At 50.2% G+C, this 14,496-nt stretch overlaps 3 protein-coding genes across 3 annotated transcripts; all 3 read right to left on the bottom strand.

Annotated features, from left to right (window-relative positions):
• Positions 1-33: 33 nt before the first annotated feature.
• On the bottom strand, positions 34-4,145 carry ETH_00008360 (uncharacterized protein; the record flags this gene model as incomplete). The annotated part of the gene is made up of 4 exons (XM_013378665.1): positions 34-474; positions 670-2,011; positions 2,166-3,117; positions 3,287-4,145. The coding sequence occupies 4 exons, from the start codon at positions 4,143-4,145 to the stop codon at positions 34-36; spliced, it is 3,594 nt and encodes a 1,197-aa protein (XP_013234119.1).
• A 1,624-nt stretch (positions 4,146-5,769) lies between these two features.
• Positions 5,770-6,018, bottom strand: ETH_00008355 (uncharacterized protein; the record flags this gene model as incomplete). The annotated part of the gene is made up of 1 exon (XM_013378664.1): positions 5,770-6,018. The coding sequence occupies one exon, from the start codon at positions 6,016-6,018 to the stop codon at positions 5,770-5,772; it is 249 nt and encodes an 82-aa protein (XP_013234118.1).
• Positions 6,019-6,340: 322 nt separating this feature from the next.
• Positions 6,341-7,746, bottom strand: ETH_00008350 (uncharacterized protein; the record flags this gene model as incomplete). Its single annotated transcript, XM_013378663.1, has 2 exons — positions 6,341-6,531; positions 7,620-7,746. The coding sequence occupies 2 exons, from the start codon at positions 7,744-7,746 to the stop codon at positions 6,341-6,343; spliced, it is 318 nt and encodes a 105-aa protein (XP_013234117.1).
• Positions 7,747-14,496: the final 6,750 nt, after the last annotated feature.

Here is a 14,496-nt window from a genome sequence, read left to right as displayed (position 1 = left end):
GATCCCACTGCCAGTCCAATCTATGCAGCCTAACTAACGTAGTCGAAATAAGCTCATGGAGGATTTTAGCTTCGCCAAGTGATGCACAAGTCGCACCGTTAGTAGGACTTGGCAAATGTAGTCACTACAGAAGTGCTTCGTGAGCTCCTCAACGCCCTCAGTTGACAGCGCCGCACTCCATAGGGCCAATATGTCATTCACAATGCTCAATCGCTGCGCTTGTGTAGGTGGAGGGACTGAACTATTAACGTGGTTGTTTCCTTTAACGGGAAGAGGGCTCCCCGCTTCTTGGGAAGCTGCAGGCGACCCTTGCCCAGTTGAAAGGGCCTCAACAACTTGGCATTCAGTACGTCCATCCATTGCCGCATCCAGCATTCGCATAAGGCTCCAAGTGTGCAATTTTAGCTCCAAGATACACAACGGCAGTTCTGCTTCGGTCTCTGTCCATACTGCTACGCTTGACCCCTGTGCTCCCTGAACCACATATTCAGCGTCTTGTAACTGCGTTTCCTAGAACCCATCTGCTGGTGGCGCCATATAATCAGGCTCGTACTATGTTCGAAATAAATAACTAACTACGCCTAAGTCTGTCTCGGTTGGTTGCAGGGTGATTGCCTTAAGAAAATCCACTGGAGGAGATGACAACTCCCAAAACTGCCTCCTGCAGACCTTAAGTAAGTTCTTCGGAAGTTTCATCATGCAGTTGTAGCGGGGATGAGGCGGTGTGGGCCAAACAGCTGAGTTATCAATAATACTAACTACATCGTGGTGTACCCCCAGACAGCTCTGTAGGGCAGAACGCAGTCCATCCCGCAGCCGCCACTTGAATAGCTCAGGTGCCGAACCAATTACAAACGGCGTTTCTTCCTCACCAGAGGCTCGCGCTCGGCATGAGTCTGTGAGGAAGCTAGACTCAGCAGTTGATTCTGAGGTTCCCGCCGCCAGCCGCGTATAAACCAGAAAATGGTTTATTTCCTCAGAGACATGATCACAGCTTGTCAGCTGCACTACATGCACTGTCGCGAATTCGGAGTTCGTAGCATTTCCACCAGTTCTTTCGCTACTTCTGTCCCCCCCACACCCAAAATTTTCTCTTTGTTTTTGAGTTAAGCTGTTACTTATATTTAGTTGGGTGGTTTCTGAGCCTTTTGGTGTGCAGGACGTCACCATATTCGTTGCCGGGGGCTGAATACTCGACACTAGGCCGTGGCACACGACACGTGCATGGGCCACTGGCTGCAGGAGTTTGTGCAGCCGGCGCACTGATCGCAGTGGCGCTGCAGGATCGTCTAAGTCATCTTCCATCTGGCAGATTGTCTCGAGCACTTGCTGAGCGTGTGATTGGCCTGCCCCAGTAGATTTTGGCATCGTAGCATTGGCGACTACTTGTGAGTCCCTGAGTGGTATGGCCTCCACCTTGCGCATTCCCGCTTTGTACTTTGTAGCTGCGTTCTCTGGCGTCTTGGCAGCAATCAGCTGCATGCCACAAATAAGAGGGATCCTGGTGACAAGTTTAGCCACTCTGCATGATGTGGAAGTTCCCTTCGCATAGCCGTCAGGGTCAACCAGCTGGCCCTGACGGCTATGCCCATGAGAAACATCAGGCTTTAAAGCAGAAGCAGGAGCAGTTGCCACACTATTCGAAGAAGTACTGCAGAGACGAAGGGCAGTTTCCCAGTCCCAATGACGAGCAAGGAGGAGCCTGATACAGCGTGTCGCCGTCATATTTCCCGCGCTTTGCACAGTTGTATCTGCACCAGTCTCCTTAGAAAAGGCCCCTTGTTTTTCCGTTCCGAGTAACTGATGGGGTGCTGACCTACTTGCTTGGGGATCATCTTCAGGCATGGAAAGTCTGACTTCCTCAAGGTCTCGCAGCCCTTGAAGGTCGCAGGATGAAGCAACCACCCACCCTGAACGAATTAACCCTTCAAGCTTCTTCAAAGCCAGCGAATTCTCTGAGGCATCCCAAGCAAATACCTCTAAATCTGTTAGGGGAGGATGAAAAAAGTCCCTGCGTCAAAAACACAATTTCCAGTCCTTGCACTTGGTGGTGACCCTGGTGTTTGTTTCGTTGCACTTACCAGCTTAAACGCGAAAACTCGGCGCCTAAAGTAACAAAGTGCTGTAGGGGTATAGTCTTGATTCCCATCATTTTTATATCTCACATGTAAACGAAGCGATACTCGAGGGCCTTCCAACATTTGGCTAGCTTCCCAGGTGGTAAAACGTCTTTTAAGTCCGCAAGACGCCATAAGAGCTCGGCATGAGTGGCCAGAGGCAAACACGCCGCAGCACGATGAGCAGCCCGCACAAGTTCCTTAAGAAACTCCTCGTTCGTCGGAGGGGTTGTTGCTGAAGAGATATTCTGTCCCGCCGCAGTCGACTGCCGTGAAGTTTTCTTGCGGCCATGTCCTGCAGAGTCATGAGCTCCCGCTGTGCTTTTGGGTGGTAGCTCGCCTCCTGCAGTCATCGCTAGTTTGGGGTCTGAAAAGGTTCCGCAGGTGTCTGGCATAAATATCATGTCAAGCTTGGACGCGGCTACAATGAAATCAGAAAGCATGGGATCAGTAAATTCAAGCAGCTTCAGTAGCAGACTCTCTACTGGGTTGCAATCCCCTGTAGCGCCGTTGCCAGCTGCTGTTGCTGCCAACACCGGGCGTTTCTTCCTTTGTCCCCGTGACTCATCGCGCCTCCTAGAGACTGGACTTTTGGTTTCTGCAGACTCCGCCTCGGCTGAATGTTGGCCGTTACGTATTTCTTCTGGCGGTACGTGGCTAGCGCATGCATCTCCGAATGCACCGGCGGCAGCAGTCCATGGAGCAGCCCTGCGGTTATCACGGCAGCCCGTTTGGAGAATTAGAAGACTTAGCGAAATTGTCAGCCTCTTAGACGTTGTTGCGCATCCGTCCATGAACAGCAACGGTACTGGTCCGTTGTTTTCTCCAAAGCTCGAGGCTGAAAGCTTACGCAGATACTGGTACACTGTAGTAGAATTATGCGTTCCTATTTCCCCACCGTTCTCGCCGATAGATCTTCCTACGCGAGCAACAGTTGATGGGTCAGGCGATACGCATGAAGTAAATGCCTTCACAGCGAACTGCAGTTCTTCAAATGCATCTGCACAGGCCATCACATCACGACGTGTGGCTCTTCATTCCAGCTATTATTATTGTGCTACAGCCATCTGGCACCACCCCATACATCAAAATAGTAGCACAGCGCAGCAGCTGTACGGTAGCACAGGTTGAAGGAATCCTGCCAGGGAGCATCTGCGCACAATCCGCACCGGTTGGCTGCGAGACTTGGGACCACACCTTGCACTTAATCATCAGCGCCATGAAAAGCAGCTGCTTGTATGCAGTACCATATCTATGCTTTGTTTCAAGCGTTTGTTCTGTTACTTCTGAAATTGCCTTTGAGACAGCAGTGCATACTCTGTGAGCCTCAGCCCACTTTCCCTGCCTCGCAAGGAGGTGAGCGAGCTGCCACCAGAAGGGCCAATAAGATGAAGACATGGGTGCTTCAAAAGTGTCTACGCGGCGCAAGCAACTGCTGAGCAGATTAGCTGCTGTGTCCATGTATCCGCTTGACCCAAGGTGTTCACATAGACGCCCACTAAGCACCACCGCTGTGTTTACGTAACCCTGGAGCTCGGCCGGCATGTGAGCGGGGCTCGTGGCTCTCTGGATAGCCTCCCATGCCCTTAGGAGCGCCTCCATACTCTCAATCCTTCTCAGTATGGCTTCACGCCTGTCGGCGTCAGCGCAGTTGTGGTCGTCGCGGCCACAGCGAGCAGCAGTTGCACATGCGTGAAGCAACACGAAGCCGCCCGCTGCCTGCAGCAGATGCATGTTTTTTATATTGGTGCAGGGGGCTTCTGTATTATCTAGATAACCCGAGACGCATTCATTGTGCTCAGCTTCGACAGCCTTCTTTTGGCGAGCGCAAGTAGGGCATATTGTGGGCTCTCCTGTGGTGTGCGCCACAGTCCCCGCCGCAGTGCCATTCAGAAAGTTTAGAGCGTCTGGCTCCTTAAGGCGGAGCACGCACAATGCCAGATCTGCAAGGCCCATTCTGAACAAGCCCAGAGTCAGATCCACAGCAGCGTCTAGGACGAGACACAGAGGCAGTCGCACAGAAGCCATCGAGTCGAAAGCTGACGCCATATCTTCGAACGCCTCGACCTGAGACGAAGGGAAGGTGGCACACCATTTTGGCTGTCGCTGATCCAGTTTACTGCATATATAACACAGCTACTCCTTCCTTGAGAGAACTAGTGGTGCAAAACTTGATTCTTCATCACTCACAAAGTGCTGGTACGACAGCTTGGTATGGTGCGGCCCAGACCTGTGCCTCATCCTGCTGCGTACAAGCTGCAGGAGGCGTTGAACCTCCCCAGCAGCATCCATTTTTTTTCAATATGCTCGTATGGGAAACGCGGGGCTCGTCGTCCCCAGCAGTGTAGTCGGTTTCCCGGTTAGATACTCACTGCAGTCAACGTTCAGTCCGGACCCAGCACAAGCTTCTAGCAACGCAAGTGGGCAGATTTTATGCTAAGCTTCCACACTTTTCCCCATGGAAATGCGGTCTCGAATAAAAAGGCGCATTGGGAGCCGTTCTGAGCTTTGGTGCTCCCTCGCTTGGATCGAACCAACACAAAGTCCAAGCTACTTCATTGATGACTCACATAGAAAGTCATTGGAGGTAGACAATTTTAAAAATTCTGAACGTTGTCGAGAGACTTCGTGTCGACACGTACGCCAAGCAGGACACCGAGACGTGCAAGTTTTGTCACTGTATGGGCTTGTATGCAAATTCTTCTTTTTGTAGGATCTCTTCCACACTGCACCTTTCAGTAAAGCCGCAAAGAGCTTAACATTATAATTTGAGAGAGATTCATTCTGATTTAGATATTTTCTGGCACCTGGAGTGAATTTGGGGCTTCCAGCTTACTCACTCGCCAAATGTAGCGGCGCCCGCTATATTTGACTGCTGTTGACTCTACTCTTTTGAGTGCACGCAAAAGTAAACCAAAGTGCTCAAATTTAAGACAACAACTGGCATTACATTTATTATGGGAAACAACAAGACTACTAACATGAAGAAATAACACTTTTGCGCTCCGTGCTTCAGGACGCCTCTAGACGTCTGTAGTAGCCCCAGCCAAAACGTCTGATACCTGTGCTCTGCTGCCATCAGGCTTTCCACACTTGAGGGCAGATCAAGGCAAATGCGTATTGTTTTACCTCAATGTCTAGTTCAGCAGGTTTAAAAACCCCACTATCACTGGTCGCCCTTTCAGTGCTAGAAATTCCTGTATGGGCTTGCATGTTGTTACAATCCATTCCACGCACAAATGTAGAGTTTGATGAGAGGCATATTCGCCTACAGTCACTCTTAGAAATTGACCAAGAGCACTGGTCATCCCAAGTAATATGGCGAAACTCCGCAGCCAGGCCCTGATGCTCGGTGCTGCTGCACCGAGCATCAGGGTATGGCTGCATGGTGCTTCTGCTTGCTGTTGCTGCTCGCCGCTTCTCTTGGTGCTGCTGGTTGTTGCTACTTCGTTCTGCTGTTTGCTGCTGCTGTTTGTTGCTGCTCTTGCCTTCCCTCGCTGCTGCAAATGCTGCTGTCCCATGGTCCTGCTGCTTGCTGGCGCTGGCTGGTCCTCTTGCTCCATGCTGCTTTTGGGGGGAGCTGGATGCTGCTGCTTCTTGCTGCTGCTGGTTACCGCTGTGGCTTACGGCAGCTGCTTACTGCTGCTGAGTGCTACTGCTCCTGTTTCGCGCTGCTCCTCCTGCTTGCTGCTGTTCGTTGTTGCTGCTTGCTGGAGCCCCCTGCTCCTGCTCGCTGCTTTTCGTTTCTGCTGCTTGCTGCTGCTTGCTGCTGCTGCTGCTTGCTGCTGCTGCTTGCTGCTGCTGCTTGCTGCTGCTGCTTGCTGCTGCTGCTTGCTGCTGCTGCTTGCTGCTGCTGCTTGCTGCTGCTGCTTGCTGCTGCTGCTTGCTGCTGCTGCTTCATGCTGCTTCTTGCTGGTGCTCCCTTGTTCTGCTGCCTGTTATCGCAGCTTGCCGCTGCTTGATGCCGGTGCTTTCTCCTTGCTGCTATTTCCACTTGCTGCTGCTTCTGCTGCTTACTGTTGCATGCCGCTGCTGCCGCGCCGTTGCGGCTAATGAGCGCTGCTCCTACGTGGTGCTATTACTTGCTGCTACATCGCGCTGCTGCTTGCTTGCTGCGGCTTGCTGCTGCTTGCTGCTGCTGCATGCTGCTGCTCTTTCATGCTATTTCTTGCCGCTGCTATTTGTCGTGGCTCCCCACTGCTGGTGCTTGGTGCTGTTGCTTACTATTGCTGCTTGACTCTGCTGCTTGCTGCAGCTACTTGCTGCTGCATGCCGCCTCTTGCTGCTGCCTGCTGCCTCTTGCTGCTGCCGCTTGCTGTTTGCTGCTGCTGCTTGCCGCTGCAGACTGCTGCTGCGTGTTGCTGCTGTGGCCTGCTGCTGTGTGTTGCTGCTATTGCTCGCGGCTCCTTCATTTCTGAAATGAGGAAACAACCAAGAAAATTTTGGAGATTTGGCATGAGAGGCACTCATATGCGCAGCAATGCGCTCAGGTCGTTTCAGTTCATTAGGTAGTCGTAACAGCAGCAAAAGCGGTAGAACAGACTGAGTGGAACTTATGGATATCGGGATGCCATGAAGCTGAGGTATGAAAGGCACCAGCAGCATGATGCCCAGTGCTGGATCAAAAGGCCTGCGTCAGAAGAAACAGCACGGAAAGTAGACGCACCAAAGTGTTTGATGCAGTTGCTTGGTGCTGCTGCTTGCTGCTGACTGGTGCTGCTTGGAAATGCTGGGTGTCGCTGTTGCTTGCTATTGCTGCTCGTTATTTCTGCGTGGTGAGTCTGGTTGGTAATGTTGCTTGCTAACGTTGCCTTGTTCTTTGTGACAGGCGCATAATTGTTGTTGTGAATGCTTCAAAAACATCCTTAAAAGGGCCACTTCTGGCACCGTACAAGGGACTCCCCTCCAAATTCTGCGCAACATTCAGTGGAAAAAGCACCTGTGATTTGGCACAAATCTGTTATAGGAAGCCAGGCTTGTACTACAGCTGATGCCCTGAACTGATGCCCTCAACAAATCTAAAAGAAAGTAAATATACACGTGCATGATGAAGCATTGAAAAGTAAGAATCTGCGCATTTTAGCCAAGTAGAAAGTATCATTAATTCACATTTGGGGCTTCAAACTAAGTTGCTTCCAGTTCGCTCCAATTCCTAGTTGTAACTGAGCAGCAAATAATCCAATTGTGATGCTCACTTACAGAGAAAATGCGCCTCATACTTTAACTGGGCTGATGTTGAGTTGAAAAGCAGCCATCAGTATTTAGTTTAGGTTTTGCTGTTCCTAATTTCGTCCAAATCCGTCTGGCTCCACAGCAGTTGATAGGAATCAAAAAACAAGGCTACGAAGAGGCGCTAGATCCAAAGAATTGCCTTACAATTTTGGGCCTAGGGTACTGGGTCACCAGAATAAGTCTGATGGCAGCATTTTCGAGGCTTCCCAATAGGTGCAACTCATCCCAAAATTCACAGACTACGACGTGGGAAAGTGTCATGAGCCGCACCGTCTTCTCCAGCTTCTGCTGATGCTGCCCCTGCTGGAAGAGCAGAGCTGACAAAGGGAAACGGTTGGTGATGCAGCATCAGCTGAAGCATCAGCAGCGGCAGCACAAATTCTTGCAGCTGCAGCATTTTCGCTTGCAGCATCAAAAGCAAATACTGCAGCAGCAGCTGGTTCAAATTGTTTTCGTTACATGGGAGTTTTCAACAAACCTTCCAACATTTGCTGAGGCGATGAAGTAACATCTGAGAGTAACACCTAGAAAGGGAGGAATTGCCTCTCCAGTGTCGAAAGTGCAGAGATCACCAAGTATCCAGGGGCGTCTAACTTCTGCAGCCTGTTACTGCTACTTGCTGCTGCTGTTTGTTATTGCTGCTTGCTTTCGCTCTTCGTTGTTGCTCCTTGATGTAGCTGCGTCCTGCTGCTGCTGCTGGGTGCTGCTTCTTGCTTCCGCTTCATGCTGCATGCTGCTGCTATTTGCCGCTGCTGCCTGCTGTTGTTTCTTGCTGGTGCTGGCTGGTTCTGCCACTATTGCTGCTTGTTATTGCTGCTTGGTGCTGCTTGTTCTTCTTTGCTGCTGTTGCTACTTGCTGCTGTTTCTGCTGCTTACTGTTGCGTGCCGCAGGGGCACGCAACAGTAAGCAGCAGAAACAGCTGCCGCTGCGGCTGCTGCGCGCTGTTCCCACGTGGTGCTGCTTTTACTCGATGCTACTTGGTGCTGCTGCTGTTTGCTGCCTCTTGCTTCTGCAGGGTGGTAGGGCTGCTGGCTGCTGCTGCTCGCTGCTGTTGTTTGTTGCGGTCCCGTAGTGCTGCTTCTGGGTGGTGTCGCTTACTGCTGCTGCTTGCTTCTGCCGCTTGCTGCTGATACGTACTGCTGCACGCTATTTGCTGCTGCTGCTGCCTGCTGCTCGCTGCTGGTCGGTGCCGCTATTTGCTACTGCTGATGGCTGCTGCTGCCTGCTGCTGCGTGTGGCTGTCGTGGCATTCTGCTGTGTGTTGCTGCTATTGCTTGCTGCTGCCTTTTATTTGTTGCTGCTGCTGCTGCTGCTTTCTGGTGCTGGCACCTCCTGCTACTCCGTGGTGCTTGCGGCTGTTATACCGCGATTCATATTACAGACAAGATGTTCTTTCTGCATCATTTCTGGTATAGGGAAAAAATATAGAGGAATTCGGAAATTGGTCAGAAGAGACACCCGTACGCGTAGCAGTGGGCTCAGACCGCTGCATTTCTTCAACCAGCCACAAGAGCAGCAGAAGCGGCAGCAGCAACTTGGTCGAAACTTGTGGGCCTCTGAATGTCATGAAGCTGGGATTTGGACTGCAGCAACAGAAGTGGAGTGCTGGGTCAAGATACCTGCGCAAGTAGCGACAGCATGAAAAATAGACTCACCAGAATATTTCCTGCAGTTACTTGGTGCTGCTGTCTGTTGCTGCTCTTTGTTGCTGCTGCTGTTTCTTGGTTGTGCTGCCTGATGCCGTTATTTGGTGGTGCTGCGTGCTGTTGTTCTTTGGTTGTGCTGCTCGGAGCTGCTGCGTTTTGCTGTTGTTTGGTGGTGCTGCTCTCTATTTCTGCTTGGTGATGTTGCTTGGTTGGCTATGCGCCCTGTTCTTTCTGGCTAGCACAAACGAAATGTTGTATCGGTGAACAGTGTGAGCAGCAGTATTCAGATGTTTCTAGTGCTTCTGCTGCTGCGAACGCCAATTTACCTGCTTCTGCTTGGCCGTTCTACTTCCTGTATGGTTACTCCTTTCTCTGGCTGCTACAGCAAACCAGTGTGTCACTCTTGCTGAAACGCTAGTAGCATCTGCAACAGCAGCACGGCGAATGCGTTTGCATGTGTGAAAATTCACTTCAAGGGCACAAAATTGACACGTGTAGGTAGGAAACAGATGCATGAAGACGAGTGCGGCGAACAGCAGCATCAACTGTATACAACCAGAAGCAGAAAGAAACCCAGCCACACAGACTGTTTGATGTTGCTTGGTGCTGTTACTGCAGGGCAAACCACAGAATGAGGTCTTCTGGGCATGAATGCTGGTGAGATAGCATTTGGCTCCCAGAGAAGGTAAAAAAAGGGCACAAATCGGAAAAAATCGGCAAGAATGCAGGGGCAACAAGAGAAAAAGAAAGTCACGCAGCAGCTATAGTGGCATCCGCTGCGGAGGAAGCGCCTGCAGCATCAGCAGTACCAGCAGGAGGACCAGTTAGGTTGTAGGAGCAGAAGGATAATCGGAGGCCATGAGGCTGTGGCATGCACGGTGGCATCAGCATGATGTCCAGTACAAAGAGCTGCAGCAAGAGCATTCCGCAAGATGTAGCAGCACAACCAAGAGCCTTACTGAGAAACTTATTTTTGCTGTCTGCTCTGGCCCGAGGTTGGGCCAAAAAGGATATTTTCAGTGAAGCGCACGATGTTGGGGAAGTGTTGAACATGCAGAAACAATACAGCATTGCTGCAGGAAGTAAGCGAAAATACACAGCATTGCTGCAGGAAGCAAGCGAAAAAAGAAATTTCAAAGAGATGCGTATAATACTCGCCGCAAGGGACGTGCTGAACAGCAGCAGATGAAGTGCATTTCCCAGCAACTAGAGTGAAGTAAGCAGCGGCAACAGAGCCACCAACAGGTGCACCGAAAACCGTAGGGGTGAATGCATTGGCAGCTGTTGCAAAGATACACCAGCACTGCGGCACTGCCGCAGCAGATGCGGATGTGCAAAAGCAGCAGCTGCAGCAGAAACAGCAGCCGCACCAGTGGAATTACACATGCTGCATCAGACTGCAGTGTATGTGGAGCAAAGGTGCATCGGCAGCCTGAGCACCAGCAGCAGCAGCAGCAGCAAACCCAGCCTTCTGTGCGATTTGCTTTACATTACAATCGGTCATACATTGAGGGAAAGTCTCCCGTGCAATTTGTTTATAATCACTCATACATTTAAGGGAAGAAAACCCACACAAATTATGACCCGCAGTTCCTGTGACAGATCTGCTACCGATGCTCTGCTCATTGATTCCGACATTAGCTGACTTTGCAGCAGTACCTCGAAGTTGCTGCTGCCAGTAGTTCCCGGTGATAACCAACACTCGAGCTGGTGCACAACCTGCTGATTTTGCTGTTGCTGCACCACGTGCATATATTGACGCGAAACCCTGCAAAAAACACCTGTTACAGTAGGGGCCTTGCTGCTGCTATCATCTCTTGCTGCTGCTGCCGTCAAAGCTACAACTAGCAAGGCTACTTCTGCTTATCACACGCATCAACTGCAAAATAAATCGCGTAACAACGGCAACCTCTAGGCCTCAGGAACTGAATTTTATGACCTCAACCTCACACTTTAAACCTTGAGCGCTGAAAGCTGAACCAGACGCCTGGCGTGTTGCAAAGTGGTAGTCTCCTCCCTGCTTTTCTTGGTCTCTTTTCCCCTCCGACCGTTTTACAAAAGCTCTACTACAACTTAATGTTGCCTTTTACGCTGATTTCCCCTTCTTACACGGTGCAGCAGCAGCCGTTACTCCTGCTTGTGCCATTGTTGGGCACCTTTTCCCCCCTAAAGCATTGCCAGCTAGAGCAATGGCAGCATTAGCAGCAGTAGTAGCAGCAGCACTAGCCTCAGCAGGAGTAGCAGTAACAGCAGCCACAACAGGGGTAGCAGCAGCAGGAACCTGCCTGAACTCATTCCCCAGGAAACAAACTTTAGGGCTGCTATTGCTTCCTTGTCGCAAAGCGCCCCTATAATGTTCACGGCTTGTTTTTGTCTTCTGTTTGTCCCTGGTAGCAGGAACTCCCTGGCGCACCTGCTGCTGAGTGCCATGGCTCAGCTGCTGCATTCCTCACTGAGCAAAGTTCAGCTGCTCGCGTTAGGTACTCCTTCCATTTCCACTTCGCAAAACGCCCCTACAATGTTCACGGCTGTCTTTCGCCTTTTGTTTGTCCCTGGTAGCAGAAAATCACTGCCGCACCTGCTGCTGAATGCCATGGTGCAGCTGCCGCATTCCTCACTGCTTACTGTCTCCTGTTTGTCCCTGATAACAGGAACTAACTGCCGCACCTGCAACTGAATGCCATAGTTCAGCTGCTGTATTGCCCACTGTTTTTGAGCAGGTGCTCCTGCTGTTGCTGCTCGTGCAGCCACGGTTGCTGCTGCATATCCCGCTGAAGCAGCGGGAAGTTAAGCCGAAAATAAGGCTTCAACACGTGATGTGCTTGCAAGACACCCGTCTCACAAAAAATCCTGGAGAATATTTAGCTAGCTATGCAGCGGTCGGACCACGCTGGTGATGTCGTGTCTGCTGGTCCCGTTGTTTCTCCTGTTTATCTCGCTTAGACCTTCGTTCGCTTCTGTTCCGGTACCATCCTCGTCCAGGGGCCAATAGCTGCTGCTTAAGCTGCTGGCGACATTGCAGTATCGCCTCTTGTGTATGTATATATGCTCAGTGGTCTCGGTGCTTCGTGCAAAACGCCTGGCAAACCTTTGGTGGAGACTATCTTTTGTAGGACTAGAAAAGATAAAGGGAAAAAACAGGCTTTTAACGTCAAGCCGTGGGAAAGTTTAAGCGTTACGCTCTCGACCAGGATGGCAAACGAAAGTGCATCCGAGAATACTAGCGCTTCAGCTTTATTTTTGACAGCTTCATAGTGTGGATTTGGGATTTAGACCATTATGACTCTGTGTCGAAAGTTCGGGCTATTCAGGGTTCCTACATTTCAGTGTTCAAATTATGGCAAGAATCATTGCGTAATGCTGGGAATGCTGCGCAAGGGAGCGGCTGGGCTAGTTGGTGTTGCTTTCTGTTTTGGTTCGGTTGTAACTGCTGTTTCTGGCTTCCCACAATAGAAGCAGATCATCGAAGCAGTGCAGTACCTGCGAAGATGGGCAGCTCAGCAACGGCAGTGGATGTATTATTCGCATGCCAGTCTGTTTGATGCTGCACACACACACACACCGAGCAAGCATAGAGCGCAAATAGGCATTAGTGTGGCCTATGCAGTGTTTTGCAGTGGAGCAGCTCACGCTTCATGCTGACGGCAACACTAAAGCTACGACAGCTAAACAAGTTGGCGCAGGTCCCATTTTCTTGACGTTGTATTTGCGCTGGTCGAATCTAGAATGGTGCGGATGCAGAGATTAAATTCTTATTGTGCATCGTTTAATCGCCGTTGTTCATGGTTGCGTGCGGAGATCACGTTCAGGAGCGCTTAAAATGCGAGAAAGTGTTTCAAACAAACATTGCACTAATTAGCTGACGACGCCGGATAATAAGGGTTTGCATCCGTGAAACGCGCAGAAAAATGTATTGTTTGTGGCGGAGCACTCCGGACTCCTCACTAGTAACTTCTGTTTTAGTTCAATGATGTGGCAATGGGAGAGTTTGTGCTTTCCGATCTTTTTGTTGCAAATGGGACTGTTGAAGATGGCCTTCTGAAGCGTATATTTCGGGTACTGCTCCAATTTCAGGTACTGCTCCTTTGGTCGTGGGGTACTGCTGTACTTGCTGCAGTTGCGGTGCAACAGGTTAAAGAGCCCCATCCCCGTTGGTTGCCGTTTTCGGTGCTGGGAGTGTGCAAGTGAAATCGCGTGCTGCAATGAACTATTACATGCATAAATGGAGACACTGATAGGCGGGATGATTGCGTATGCTCACTGCTAGAAAGTTACTTGATAATGAAGATGCTGGCCTGGCTTCTTTTCGCTTTTCAGCCAAAATTCCAAGACAATTAAGAGTACAGTAGCAAATCAAGTGCTTGCTGAGTGGTTCACCGATGGTCGTATGTACGGGACCCCACACTCCCACGAGCGGAGTAATTTCCACAAAAAAGGCGCTTGCAATGGTGGCTGTTTAAGAATTATACTATGAAAACAATTTACACGTTCACACATCATATCCTGTAGAGGATACGAAGGCGCAATGAGAGCCGCAGAAACAACCTAGCAAGAATGAGTCCCTAATGTGCAGCAGCCAGCATGTTCGAGTATAATGGCACTTTGATGTTGCTGCTATTGCCATTTGACTCTGGTAATGTAGAGTGTTCGTGATCCTGTCGATTACATATGTGAGCCAGGAGTAGACTGGCAAAATCGTGGTCGTGTCGCTTACATGTGTGAGCCAGGAGTAGACCAGCAAAAATGAGAAAGATACTTCATAGCTGTCTACTTTTGACAAGGATGCCACTCAGGAAGTCGGAAAACAAAAAAATGACAGGAATGCCACGCAGCAGAAGCAGACGACTACACTACATGATTATGCAGACAACATGAATTTGCCTAGAAAGCCAATGCAGTGTCGCTGCTGCTAGTTGTTTATCGGGCCTCTAGCGGCTAACACATGAGTATTGGCTTTGCAAGCGTTTTAGCAGCTAGCACATGGGTATAGCCTTTGCGAACTAATATGCAGAAACAAGATGCGCGGCTCATGAGCGTTTGACGCAAAAGACATGTGGGCCACAGCAGTGGCTTGCTGGCTTTTGGGCTGTAGTGTGAAAAAGCTTCTGGAGTGCTCCAAAAACACGCTCAAATGACCCGAATTTGGCACTCCACAAGGGAATTTTCTGAGGATTCTGTACTTCTTAACTCGGTACGGAGTAGCGTTAGTGCGCGTTTTTGGCTCTAAGCTGAGTTGTTTCCAGTTCTTTCCGACTTGTTGTAATTGTATGGCAAAGAATGCAAGGGTGCTACTCACTTATAGAGAAGGCGCGTCCCCTACTGTTACTAGTGGGCTGTCGTTAGATTAAAAAGCAGCTATCAGTCTTTTAAATGATGAAAATGCTGGGAAGTGGCTGTGCACGAACACTGCGGGGACAAAGTCTTAATCTGCGCTGAGGTACAATGATCCTCTTATTTACTCCCAATTTCATCTAAATTCGGCTAGCTTCACAGCAGTTGA

Source organism: Eimeria tenella, genomic scaffold (genome assembly GCF_000499545.2).
Source record: "Eimeria tenella Houghton genomic scaffold, Eth_scaff93, whole genome shotgun sequence".
In the NCBI taxonomy this organism is placed as follows: Eukaryota; Apicomplexa; class Conoidasida; order Eucoccidiorida; family Eimeriidae; genus Eimeria; species Eimeria tenella.
This window is presented reverse-complemented; position numbering and strand designations above follow the sequence as displayed.